This window comes from Strigops habroptila, chromosome 9 (assembly GCF_004027225.2).
Source record: "Strigops habroptila isolate Jane chromosome 9, bStrHab1.2.pri, whole genome shotgun sequence".
Taxonomy (NCBI): domain Eukaryota; kingdom Metazoa; phylum Chordata; class Aves; order Psittaciformes; family Psittacidae; genus Strigops; species Strigops habroptila.
In genome coordinates this window covers 9,713,712-9,727,419 of record NC_044285.2, presented here as the reverse complement: position 1 = coordinate 9,727,419, position 13,708 = coordinate 9,713,712, and the positions used below count along the sequence as shown (strand labels likewise).

At 48.1% G+C, this 13,708-nt stretch overlaps 1 protein-coding gene across 1 annotated transcript; it reads left to right on the top strand.

The window, feature by feature from the left end:
* Positions 1-884: 884 nt before the first annotated feature.
* MEX3B (mex-3 RNA binding family member B) lies at positions 885-11,567 on the top strand. The gene is made up of 2 exons (XM_030498313.1): positions 885-7,978; positions 8,922-11,567. Exons 1-2 carry the CDS (start codon positions 7,720-7,722, stop codon positions 10,337-10,339), a joined length of 1,677 nt encoding a protein of 558 aa, XP_030354173.1. The 5' UTR covers positions 885-7,719; the 3' UTR covers positions 10,340-11,567.
* Positions 11,568-13,708: the final 2,141 nt, after the last annotated feature.

The window sequence follows — 13,708 nt, the reverse complement described above, 5'->3', positions numbered from 1 at the left end:
GGTTTTGTTGTGCTGTATCAGATTATTGCTCTGGGAATTTGTGTGTCCTGCCTTTGCCAATGGACAGCTCTTGATGCTTCAGATAACGATAAATGCCCAGACTCCCCAAAGGGGAATTCCAAAGTTAGATGGTGTTTCTTCAAGTAGGGTTTACGTTACTGCAGAATTACCAGGGGAGGTTTTCTCTCTCCGGTACCAAATCATAAAGGATACATCTACTCAGTCAGGCAAACAAAAGCCCAAGACAGCTCTCAAGTCCAGGCTCACATACCATACATATTATTTATATGTAAGTACATGCTCTGGTATGGGCTTAGGCCGAGTTCACTCCAGAGGGAAGTCTAGCCATAGTCATGTCTTAGCATAGGCCCAAGATTTTCTTCCTCATGTTTGGAAAGGTGCTGCTTGAAGTGCAGCTGCACAGGAGCAAAACTACCAGTGACTGCTGCTGCTGTTGAACCCCAAGTCTGAGAGGAGTTGATATTGAGTCTCAAAAGATGAAGGCCCCTCCCCTTTATTTCTGGTCTCGGGCCTCTAGAACTGGGGATCAAATCTCCTGGTATTAAACTGGAAAAACTGAAACTTTTCATGCAAAATGAGAACAGGCATCTGTTCAAAAGCAAGCTGAAAATCACCTAGGACACACGCCTGGACCCTGTAACAGGGCATTAAGGTTGTCAACTTGGTAGTCATGAATGACTTGTGCTTTCTTGGATCTATTACATGACAGTCACATCAGACACTTTTTCCTTCGAATGTTTCTCAGAATGAATATTTGTGAGAGGCAGGATGGGAGAAGGGCACAAGTAACCCTTTTTCTTCTCTTGTCACGTCCTCAAATACAGCGCTGCTGAATGCTGTATTTAGGCAGAGGTAATGGTGATGTTCTAGGTGCCCAGCATCGTATTTTCATTTATTTATGTTGCTTCCTCGCTGTCAGTATTGTCCACACTAAGGGCTCAGGAAGAACAGTAGTTTGAGCTGCAATTTAATTCCCTGTAGATGGAGATTTGCTGTGACAGAAATGCCTGTCGTTCTGGCAGTCTCTCACATCTGCTGGAGGCAGAAGAGTATGTGAAACAATAACTCTGCCAGCAGATGTGGTTCTGTAGGGACAGTAGTGTCTGTGGTACGAAAATTCTCTCCCAAAATACAGATCTGTGGGGACAGTAAGCGTCTGTGTCAGTGACAACTTTGCAGCATCTGCTGGGACAGTAATGTCTGTGATACATAAATGCATCTCTGCATCTGCTGGGTTACTCAGAGAGAGATGTATTGTATATATCCAGTTTTAGATGTGAAAATCTCCTTCACTTGCCTTTAATTTAGGGGATTTGTTTGATTCTTCTTCCCACAGAGTTAGTAAGAACCACCTTATACAAGAAGAACTAAAGGTATGTGTGAGTCTTTTGCATGTAGGACAAACATTGCCACATCTCAGCTGCCAAAAAATACTGCTACATTTTCTCCTACCATAGTATTAATCATTAATGGCTTTGTTCTCAATGAACAGCCTGAGTATCTTCAATGATGCTCTTGTGAGTGCTAATGCTTTGTGGTTGCAGTGAGAACATCACATGAGCAATGTGTTTGTTCAGAGCAGAGATGCACCACAAACACAGTGTTCTGATCCAGACCAGACTTCAAACATTCCCAAGTACAGATGTGTGCAGATAAAGATTTTAATTTGGCCTCATCCCTAGGTTAGGCACTGCACCCAGGTTAGGAAGGATTGCACTGGAGACAGTCGATTTTTGAGCAGCAGCAACTCCATTCAGATGTCAGGGTATTTTGCTACAACAAAGGCTGATGTTGGCATTTTTTCTTAGATAGAGACAGATGCAAGAGCTTCTGCCTCAAGGTTATCCATTATACAGTATATTAACTAGATGTTTGAACATTGTGCTTCCTGCAGAGACAGAAATGGATGATGATTAATACTTATCAATTAAAATCTAATCTTTTCCCATGTGTATTTATAAGCTGAACTTCAACCTATAAGGCAGTTCTGTGGCAGGAATTAGATATTCCTTTTTTGGAGAGCACTGGGATATAGGCTGGGATATATTGTTCACTCATTTATTATGAGTACTGCGTTTGTGCCTAGATTTTGCCTAGGCGTAGTATATAAACATAGTCTTTGTACAGAGGCATTTATAAACAATTAGCATTAAAGGGACAATTATTTTTCTTCTTGTAGCAGCACTGAGTAGGGGGGGAGGGATGGAGGAGAGAGGAAGCTGAAGGTTGTACATGTTTTATGACCATAATTATAATTAACTATTTCAGAGATTAAAATTAAATTAAAATTTAATTATAATTTGCTAGTTCAGAGATTAAAACTGATGAAAAAAGGCTCAAGGTTATGAGCTACCTCTACGAGTTATCCAGCTCTGTCTAAACATATAAATATAAATCTTTTCTTCTTTTTTTTTAATCTAGCCACTGTTTAATAGACAGTGCCCACAGTGAGACAGGTGCTTTGCAGCCTTGAGACACCAGTGCTGCATCACGAACTGAATACTGGCCCAAGGGCCGTGGTAACAAAGAGCTCCAATCCCACAGCCGCATGCAGAGGAGCACTCCACTGAGAGCACTGCATGCAGGGGCAGCCTGGAAGGCTGAACTCCAAACACATAACGAGAGAGCAGAGGAAAGGCAGAAATGATTTCCATCTTCAAACTCTGGTCAGCACCGTTGTTAAACACCACTTAATTCGGATATGCAGTGTGATAACCCTTGTTTGTAAGCGATTGGCAGAATAGAACAATAAGTGAAGGAAGCCACTCACAATCCAGGTGGAGAGTTTGAAGTGGGCAGGTGATCTGGCTGGTTAGTTCTGATTTATGGTAAAGGCATCTTTATGCTTTTTGAATTGCCTTCCATCAGTCATGTTAAACAAAACTGCATTCTTGTCAGGCAGTTCATCCCCTACACACATGCACATGCTAATCACTCATGTCAAACCAACAGCAAATGCATATGAAGAAAGTACAGTGTGTGATGCCTATTACAAAAATCTTTTTTGTTTTAATATACTGCAAACAAGCATTTTAGTTTAGTAAACCCATTAGCGAGACGTGTAGGTTTACAGCACTAAGTCAATGTTTTCAGAGACTGATTGTGACTGTTACAAGCCTGAGACTTTTTCTGGTTTATGGCAAAATTGCTTTTCACAAGTTGTCCCAGAAGATCTTTGTTTAAAAAAAAAATATTTTGCAAATGAATTCTGTAACAGGGAGAGGTGTAGACTTAGGGGGATGGAAGCTCGTGTGGGGGAAATAATCAACAGCACCTCCCCTTTTGTATTTTTTGATGTGACATTCCTTACCACAAGGGAAAGAGGCGCTTCTGCAGCTTCCCTACCCCTGAGCCTCCTTCCATCTCAGGGAGGTATCACAAAGCCACTCACCACTCCATCTCCATTTTATTTCTTGTCATTTATTAACACAACCATACTGGTTTGAGATCTCTGCCCATCCCTTAGTAGAAAGCATCCAAAGTGGTTGGAACAACTGGCGGAAAAATAATAAACATTTTCAGCTGCAGTTGTTCAGCTTCTGGATGAGTTGTTGTTTATAAACATCTTGTCTCAAACTGTCAAGAGGTGGAGCCAACATCATTGAGAGATGATAAATTCTGACACGGTGCGCTGAGATTTCGCTGCCACTGAATGTAGGTTAATATGGGATTCAATGGGAAATCTGGGTTGTCTATTGCTATGTATTGCTGGAAACGAAGGAACTTGTCATTTGTCTGCAGATTGCTAATTGCAGTTTATTGCACATGCAAAAGGTTAATTTGGGTATGTTATCCCAGTAATCACATGCACTGTCTCAGAATAAACTACACTCCTATGCCTATTGATGCTCTGGCCTGTGGGATTTGGGACATTATTTTTGTAAGATTATAGCAAATAAGCATTTTAGTAGGCAACTGTATCCTTAAGGGTAAACAACTGGGAGAGAGTGAAATTGCAAGTCTCTGGTATGAAATCCTTTTCCTTGACCCTTAATTTAGTTATTCCCCAAGATGCATGTAATTTATTCCTTGTGATGATACACTGAAAACAGAGGTCTCATCTGTTCTAAGTGAAAATTATATCCTATTCGTATTATTGCTACTGCTTTGTATTTAGAGTAGTATTTAAAGGCCTCAGATTAATTCATGACCTCTTCATGCTAGGTGCGGTATATGTACACACAGTAAGCTCACTGCCCCAAAGACCTTACACTTTAATTAAATAAAGGTTGGAGGAAGGAAGTTTTATTACCTCTGTCACAAATGGGAAATGATAACAGAGAGAACCTAAAAGGACTGAGAATTACACTCCTCCTGCAACGAGTCCTGTATTGCCTGTAATACATCCTCCCTTCCTGCTTTTGTTAAGCTGCTGTAAATTGGTAGGTAGATGTTTGCTCTCTCCCCCAGAGAGGGAGTTTACTATAATGCTGCATATGTTTCAAGGTTTTATGGAATGAAAGGCATTATGTCGATAGATAATGCTTTAATTTAGATCTGATTAAGTTATTCTGGAGAAATACTTCTGTGGAGTAAGCAGATCCATATGAATCTTGTATAACTGCTCATTGCTATATGAGCACGCTATTGCATAGATTCTGTGTTCCCAGGGGGGCTGCACTGTTGGTGCGTGCATGTTTTAAGGCACACCAGTATAACTTTTTTTATTGTTATTATTATTATTCCCTGCAGTTTGCTCTTAAATGTTTTCTAAAATAGTAAAAAAGCAATAGCCCTCAAGATGTTGGATCATTCCACAGGATTCATGGGAGACTTGACACCAGTGCCCACTTAGTCTCCCAGAAATGCATCTCCTTCTCCCCCTGCTCCTGGCAAGTGTCATGCTTATTCTGAAATGCATTTTAAACATTTTCAATTTGACCTTCTGGCTTAACATTAGAAAAATAAAGCTAGATCTGCATGGAATCTTGTTTTGAGAATTTTTTTTCCTATCTAGGAACATAAACCTAAAGATAACTTGGTTTCCTGTTTCCCCTTAGTCAGTACCTGAGTGTTCAGTACAGTGATCTTGGGCAGAAGCACAATCAGAGTTTAAGCAGATGAGGCGGGGAGGGAGAAAAAAGGCTATAACATAAATCAGGAGAATAAACAAAACAAAGAACAGGGAAAATCCAAGCACAACCCAACCACTCTCCTTGTATCTTTGCATTTCAGTATTGATGGCCTTTGCTGTTGGACTTCACCAACAGCAATCCTCTACACTAACGTGTCTCTCCCTCATCTCTGTCCTGTCCTGCCCCGTCTGGTAAATGGGTACAGTTATTTTCTGTCTCACAGATTTTAGAGTCCTTGAGTTAAAAAGGCTGCAAAGCAGCAGACTTTTCATTTGCATTTTATTTAATAATAAAGAGCATTAATTTTATTGCTGTCAAAGGCTCTGTCCATCTGCTTTTTCTCTGTTTAAAAAAAACGTTCAATGTTGAAAATAGTTAAGAGCCTTCTAGTTTCTTGAGTGCTCAGAAGTAATCTCTCGTTTACTCCCTATGGAAGTGGACTGTAAATGTGTAAAATAAGTAATCTTTTAAATATTAAACCACTGAACTTCCTTGGCTGATGGGACAAGCCAAGCACTTGGGAAAGCACATCACCAGTGTATACCCCTGCTAGCAAACAATCCACTGGAGCTTTGTTATAAAACATGCAAACATCCTGAGGAAGTGCCAGTAATTTGCAATAAACACTGTGTGTAAACAATTACCTGTGACTTGTTACACTTGTTTGTACAGGCAGCTGGCTAAACAGATCTGTGGGCACTTGTAAACGTCTGTGCCCTTCAAACTTGATCCTGGAAAACAATTACTGAGTATTTGATTTCTGAAGTAAGAAGTTAAATCTTTTGTACCTCACAGCTGGCAAGGACTAAGTGTGGGTGCTCATAGAGACATGTACAAAAGCTGGAGAAGTAAAACGTGATGGTGGCGTTTTTATGAGAACGGTGAAGACACTTTCATGTCTTGTCACCAGACTAAAGGAAGGTTTTCGTGACAAGGTACTTGATGAAAAACTGGTTTTACTGGTTGAAGGGTCCTGTGGTGGCAGAGAGCTGAAAGCGGTTTGGTCACGCAAGGTCCAAGGAAGGGGCAAGGGTGATTTATTTTCTAGAGGTTTAACAAGATGGATGTAAGGATTTGCTAGAGCAGTTAGGCGTGATGAGCCCTCTCCCTTCGGACCCTGAAGCGTTGATGCTGCTCGGTGAGGGAAGCCGGGGAGCGCAGGATTTGCCACTCATGCCACAGCCTGTAACCGACCGGGTCACCCCGCCCGATCCTCACGCAGGGCAACCTGAATCGCGGCGGCACCTCCGGGCTCCGGCTCCAGGTGCTGCCGCCGGGGCCTCGCTGCTGCCGGACCCCCAGGGAGGAGCAGGAGGCGCGGCCGCTGCCCTCCCGCTTCTCAGGGCACCGCGGCTCCCGTTGTGTGCCCCCTCCCGCTCCCCGCGGGGTGCGGCTCCCGTTGTCCCGCCGCGGGGGGAAGCCCAGGGCAGGGTCCCCGGGGCCGCGCAAGCTGAGGGAGCCGGGGCCGGGCCCCTCGGGTCCTGTCAGCGCCGGCCGCGCGCGCGCAGTGCGCGGGGCGGGGGAGGGGCGCGCAGGCGCAGGGCGCGCGCAGGCGGCGGGCGGGCCCGCGCGAGGGAGCCGCCGAGGGGGGTCTGCGCGCCCGGTGCAGCCGCCGACCCGCGGGGTCCGTGAGGGACCCTCCGGGGCGCGCAGCCCGCCCGGTGCCGGCCTCCGTATGGGAGTGCGGAGGGCTCCGGTGCCGGCAGCGCGCTCGTCCCGAGGCAGGCGGCACACAAAGGACCGCGGTGTCCGCCCATCTCGGCACACGCCCCCCTGCCAAACAAAAAATAACCACCCGAAAGAGCCCAACACCCCCACCACCGCCGGGGCTGTGCCGGGAGCGGGCGGGGGAAGCAATACACGGCCGGCGAGAAGACGGGCAGCACGGAGAGACCGGGGAATCGCAACCGGGCGGCGGGGCCCGGTATTGTTTCGGCACCCGACAACAAAGAGCGGAGCCGGGCCGGGGCGCGGGGAGGGAGGGGGGTCAGCGCCGGCCCCTCCGCGCCGCGCCCGGCCAATGGCGGCGGCGCGGGGCTGTCAGCGATCGCGGGTGCGCTGCGGGCCCCCCCCGCTCTCCCCGTCCCTCCGCCCTCCGCCCGCCTCTCCGGAGCCGTCTGGCTGCAGCAGCGCCTCAGACAGAGGAGGGGAGAGGAGGGAAAAAAAACGCTGAGTGAGTGGAGTGGAGCCTGGGAGGGGCTCCTTAAAGAAACGCTGCCGTCGCTTGGCATTGTGGCCGGCGAGGAACTCGAGGGGGGGAAGCCATCGGAGCTCCTCTCGCTATCCTCTTCCCAACCCCCCACCCCACCCCCAGCCGACAAAAAAAAAAAAAAAAAAAAAAAAAAAAAACCAACCCAAAAAAAAAAAACCTCCGGGGGGGGAGCCGTGGGGGGGGTCCTGAGAACATCTTATAAACCGGATTGCACTGAGCGGAGGGAAAAAAAAAAGGCAAAAAAAAAGATACAAAATATACAAGCAAAAGGCAACAACTCCCCGGTCTCCAGCAGTCGCCCACCCTCCCTTCCCTTCTCTCCTGCTGGCCATCTGCCTTGGGTTTTCCTTTGTGTCTGATCTTTTACTACTGAGCCGAGCGCAGGAGGAGGGTGCAGCGCTCGCAGGGACTATGCCCAGCTCGCTTTTCGCAGACATGGAGAGGAACGGGAGCGGCGGCGGCGGCGGCGGTGGTGGCGGTGGCGGGGGAGAGACCCTGGATGACCAAAGAGCCCTCCAGATCGCCCTGGATCAGCTCTCCCTGCTGGGGCTGGACAACGACGAGACGGGCTCCATTTACGACAGCGAGCCTCGGAAAAAGAGCGTGAACATGACCGAGTGCGTCCCGGTGCCCAGCTCGGAGCATGTCGCGGAGATAGTGGGGAGACAAGGTGGGTGACGGACGGACGGACGGACTGCATGCCTCTCGGGGGTGCGGGCCAGCGGGGCTCCCCGCCGCGCTGCCGGGCGAGCGGCTCAGCTGTCGCACTGGCCGTGCCCGGGCGAGCTGCAGTCGTCCTGTGGTGGCCAGCGCCGGCTTCTCCAGACAAAGAAAGTGCAGCAGTGATGTTCCCGAGGAGCGTTATGCATCAGTTTCGGGATGCACTTTCAGCTGCCGGGAGGGGAAAGGAAAAAGGGAAAAAAAAAGAACAACCGCGATAATAATAAAAATCGCTCCTTTCCTCCGGCTGCAAAAGTTAAGATTTGCAAGAGGAAACGGGAGGAAAATGGGAGCCTCGATGCTTCCTCCCCCCAAACTTAGAAATCGTGGATTATTTTTAAGGAAGAGAAATGGAGTGGGGAAGTGGAACAATGGGATTGGAATAAAGCATCCGCAGTGGGGAATGTGGCTCATTCCGTACAGCCGCTGCTCCTCACCTTCCTAAGAACTGATTTTATTTTTCCGAGAGGAAAGTGCTGAGCAGGAATGTGGACTGGCGGGTGTGCTGGTTTGTTAGGGCTGCTTGCATTTTATTTTATTTTATTTTTTTCTGGTCGTGCAGTTTTTCTGCACGCTCCTTTTTTGTTGCCATTCCTGTGAAATGCACGTTGGTAGTTTTGGGGCAGTTTGCATGGCAGATGTATCGGTGGCCACTTGCGATGCCTTTGGGCGTGTGCCAGGGCTGTGGGCTGACATTACTTTACACTGTGACTGGGATGACTGGACGAGATGCCAGCGATCACCTGGGGTAGGGGGCAATGTGTTTCGGGTGGGTGTGTTTTTTCTCCCCTCCTTAGCTGCACCCAAATAATGGGTTGTAACCGCTTCTCCCCCACCACCTCCCCTTCCTCCCCCTCCCCTTCGCCCTCCATCTCCCGCATCTCTGTTCCCAGGTTGTAAAATCAAAGCTCTGCGGGCAAAGACCAACACCTACATCAAGACCCCGGTTCGCGGGGAGGAGCCGCTCTTTGTTGTGACGGGCAGAAAGGAAGATGTGGCCATGGCCCGCAGGGAGATCATCTCAGCGGCCGAGCACTTCTCCATGATCCGAGCATCACGGAACAAGAATACAGCCCTGAACGGCACTGTCCCCGGCCCCCCGAACCTGCCCGGCCAAACCACCATCCAGGTGCGGGTGCCTTATCGCGTGGTGGGCTTGGTTGTGGGGCCCAAGGGGGCCACCATCAAGCGCATCCAGCAGCAGACGCACACCTACATTGTGACCCCGAGCCGGGACAAGGAGCCAGTCTTTGAGGTGACAGGCATGCCCGAGAATGTGGACCGGGCCCGGGAGGAGATCGAGGCGCACATCGCTATGCGCACCGGCGGCATCATCGAGCTGACGGACGAGAACGACTTCCACGCCAACGGCACGGATGTGGGCTTCGAGCTGAATGGCACGGGCAGCCTCTGGAGCAAGCCCACGCCGCCCAGCATCACTCCCACCCCGGGCCGCAAGCCCTTCTGCAACTACCGCAACGACAGCTCCAGCTCGCTGGGCAGCGCCTCCACCGACTCCTACTTCGGCGGCGGCTCGGGGGGGGGCGGCGGCGCCCGCCTGGCCGACTACAGCCCCCCGAGCCCGGCGCTGAGCTTCACCCACAACGGCAACAACAACAACAACAGCGGCAGCGCCAACGGCTACGTGTACGGCGGCGGCGGCGGCGACGTTCTCTCCTCCCCGGACTGCTGCTCCGAGCTGCCGTTCGACTCGCCGCCCGGCTTCGACCTGGCGCCCGCCCCGCCGCCGGGGGCCGCGCTCCTCTGGCCGCAGTTCGAGCGCGGCCCCGCCGCGCCCCCCTCGCCCGCGCCCTCGCCCGCCACCGCCTTCCCGGGCGCGGCGCCCGCCAATGCCAACCTGGCGCTGCTGGTGAGCGGCCCCCGGCGCGGCGGCGGCGCCCCGCCCCCGGCGCGGCTCTCCCCGCCCCTGCACGGCGGCGCGGCGGGGCCCGAGCACCCGCTGGCGCGGCGGGTGCGCAGCGACCCCGGCGGGCGGCTGCTGGCTGGCTCCTACCCGCTGTACGGCAACGGGCTGGGCGCGCACCTGCCGGGGCTGCCCTCCGACTCGTCCGCCTCCTCCTCCTCCTCCTCCAGCTCCTCGTCCAGCTCCTCCTGCTCGTCGTCCGGCGTGCGGCGGAAGGGCAGCCGCGACTGCTCGGTGTGCTTCGAGAGCGAGGTCATCGCGGCGCTGGTGCCCTGCGGCCACAACCTCTTCTGCATGGAGTGCGCCAACCGCATCTGCGAGAAGACGGAGCCGCAGTGCCCCGTCTGCCACAGCGCCGTCACCCAGGCCATCCGCATCTTCTCCTGAGGGCCGGGAAGGGCAGAGCAGGGCCGGGCTGACCCGGTCGCACCGGGGCCCGCGAGGGGGGTGCGGGCTGCGAGCGAGGCGCGGCCGAGGGAGGGCGGGGGGTGGTGGTGGTGACAGCGGGTGCATGCTATAAATAATAACGGGCGACTCCATTCTAGTGCTAGGCTAGTTTTTACACTGTACTTTAATACGAAGCTTCCAAAACTCCCCCTTTTTTATAAACAAACAAAAGAAAAAAACATAGAAAAAAAAAGTACTGAAAGTAGAAGATGCTTATGATGATGACAATGGTGTGTGGACTGTTAGTAAACCGTGCTGGTAGTTCCTAGGATGCTTATTATGAAATAATTAAATCTATGGGTGGATACTTTTCTGAATGTTCTTGAAAGGGCAAGAAGTTCCTGTGAAAAAACCATGATACTGCAGCTTTATCAAAGTTTAAAAAAGAAAAAAAAAAAAAGAAAGCCACAAACTGTAACATATCTCTTATATATATTAAAAACGTTTAAAGGTTTTAAAGATAAATTGCATTAATACAGATTGAAGTATTTTATTCTTTTTTGACTTGAAAAATTATATTTCATATTGCAAAGATGTTTACAAGTATTTTAATTTAAGTTCAGTGAACTTTTTGTAGCTGGGTTAAATCTTTTTTATTTTAGTATGGCCTTATGGCAAAGAACACTGTATTATTTTAATATCACACAATTGTGAACGGAATTACAAACCATAAAATGTGTAATGCTTTGAACAGTATTCTGTTGGGATGGAGATTTTATAGGTTCAGAAAAAAAAAATCTTTTAGATCTGCTTCACCCAGCATATTTTCTATTCAGTGATATAAAGCATATTTTATTCTATATTATTACAAAAATGGAAATGTATAAACATATGTCAAAAGGAACTGTTGAAGCTTTCTAACATTTGTATAAATAGAATTCAGTGGAAATTACAAAAATTCTGTTGCACCACTATAGTTTTAGTATTTCTATTTTAATACATTTGTTTACCACTTGTTTATGTATATGTAGGTGACGTTACTTGAGCTTAAATGTACTTTACTGAGCAAAGTTTAAAAACAAAGTATATTTTATTTTATGATAAAGGGCCTTTAACCTCATGGTCAAATACTAATATTATATTTGCTGAGACAAGATTTGAAATTGTATCAAGAGTTTTATTTTTCTGACATTTAAAGTTCTACATAATAAAAGTAAAACTTAAGTAATGGTGCTACTTCATGTTTTTTTAAGTATTTCTATATAAATAAAATAAAATATTACAGAAAAAAAAAAAAGAAGTGCTCTGTGTAGTGATTTGATGTGGTGTGCTGAGAGTTTCTTCTGGAATATTTTGTTCCCTGCTTGTAGCACTGAAACATGTTGGGAGTTCAAACTCTGTCATGTTAATGTTGCTGGAACTCTTTAGCCTGTGAAGGCTTCCAGAAGAATCCTGCCAGCGATTCAGCAATCATACCTTAGAACATGTTTTTAAGGGAAAAAGATGACTTGGGTTTTTTGTAATGTGTGGTATATTGCTGAGGTTATTCCACATCTGAAAATATGATTATTTTTTTTTTCTTTTCAGAATTTTTAGTCATGAAAAATACTTGGTGGTGTGTCAATTGTTACTTCTAGCAAGTAAAGCCCATGTAAGAAGCAGAGCTGGCAGCTTTGGGGTGTACAAGCTGCTGTAGCAGGGGTGGCTCTGCTGGTGGCTGTGCTCTGGAGAGCTTATGCCTGGGGACCTCCCAACACTGCCCAGACCTGGTGTTTAGTTCTACAGTGGAGCCAGGGCTTTAGCTGCCTTCCTGAGTGCTTACAAGTGCTGCTTGGTATTTGGCGGTTGTGGTTCAGGTAATTGGTGTTGACAAGCTTATTTGAATACAAAATTTATTGCCATGTAAAGTTTGTTTGCTTTTGATGGTGCCTGCAGTGGTACTGGGGCGAAGGAAGTACAGAAAGCTCGTTAGCTTTCTGACTGACGAGTCTACGAACCCACCAGGCAAACCCTGCAATATTTTTGTTGCTGATTGTACTCAACGTGTTTGAATGAACTTGCTGGATAGAGCATGTCAGAGCAGATTTCAGAAGGTGGCTGCAGATCACTTTAAATGTTGGTTTTGTGAGTGTGCTGGTGCACTTCACAGCAGGAGAGTGCAAACAACAAAACAAACCCAAAACTGTAGGGTATTTCATACGTCCTACTTCGCGCTTAGCAGTGTGTGCCAGAGCAGCTCTGCTCCGATCTCCTTTATGGACTCCAGAGCTGCTGGTTGGGTGGGAAGGGGGAGGAGGGAGGATGCGGCAGGGGATGATGGGATCTCTTTGTTTGATTTGATCTGATTTTTGCTTCTTTCATTGAACTGTGATTGTGGTATCATTTGATTTGTAGAGTTAAAATCCCTCACTTGAGTGTTGCATTTGTCTCAGGAAGCTTGTCTTTCTGAATGATGGGGAAAAAAACCCCACCCAATGCTGTGGAAGAGAATCCAGAGAGTGGCAGAGAAGGTGTGCTTAAATACAGTAGTGGTACGGATATTGACCAAAAAACCTTTGGCAAAATTGGTTGCTTTAAAGGGATCAGGAAGTTTAAGTCCACATGTATATTTTCTTAATGATGTGTGTTTAGGAAATGTACTCAAAATGCGTCAATCAATTTCTTGTTTCAGTGTAAACATCCTGTGCTCTTGTCTGGGAGAAGTTGTGAAAATGGGTATGAATAAAAAAGTGAATTTGATCACTTTATATTTCCCAAGCTTAGTGAAACCGAAAGGTAAATAAGGGCGAACAAAAAGTGAAAACAAAATTCTCCTTCGTTTTTTTTCCCCCCTTAATGTCCAATGCTGTGTGTCTCCGTGATGTTGACAGCGGTGGTAGAGAGGGCTGTGAGCTGCCAATGTCCCTCTGGAGAACAGCACTTGTGCAGGAGCTCGACAAACGGCATGGCCAGGGCGGTGTGACAGGGCATTGCCCCGCACAGCGCTGAGCCCCTCATTAACGTGACTACTTCATCATCTGTGTTCGTCTTGCAGGACTTCACTTGCTATTTTCTTTACCAAACTGTGGCTGAAACAAAGGCAATCCTCTCTTCATCTGTGGCTCTGGCTGCCTTTTTAGCCTCTGTGCACTGTTTCACTCCCTTTGCATGCTTCAAGTGCATGTCATTTAGAGATGGGAAGATGGGCTGCAATGCCTTAAAGACTGTGTTCATTCCTCTTTGGGAATTATTTTGCCCACAAAGGGGTTGGTCTGGATTACTCTTGCTTTGGTGTCCAGTGGTGCTTTTGCCTGGTGACAGTGGCAGAGCCAGCCCTTTACTGCCCGACATGCTGGCGGGATCAGCAGCATCCACCTGCAGCACCTCTGA

Bases quoted from the DNA above. Each gene is read 5' to 3' on its own strand.
- MEX3B (XM_030498313.1), top strand. From the start codon at position 7,720: ATGCCCAGCTCGCTTTTCGCAGACATGGAGAGGAACGGGAGCGGCGGC. The intron at 7,979-8,921 runs GTGGGTGACGGA...CTCTGTTCCCAG, and splicing joins GGAGATAGTGGGGAGACAAG to GTTGTAAAATCAAAGCTCTG.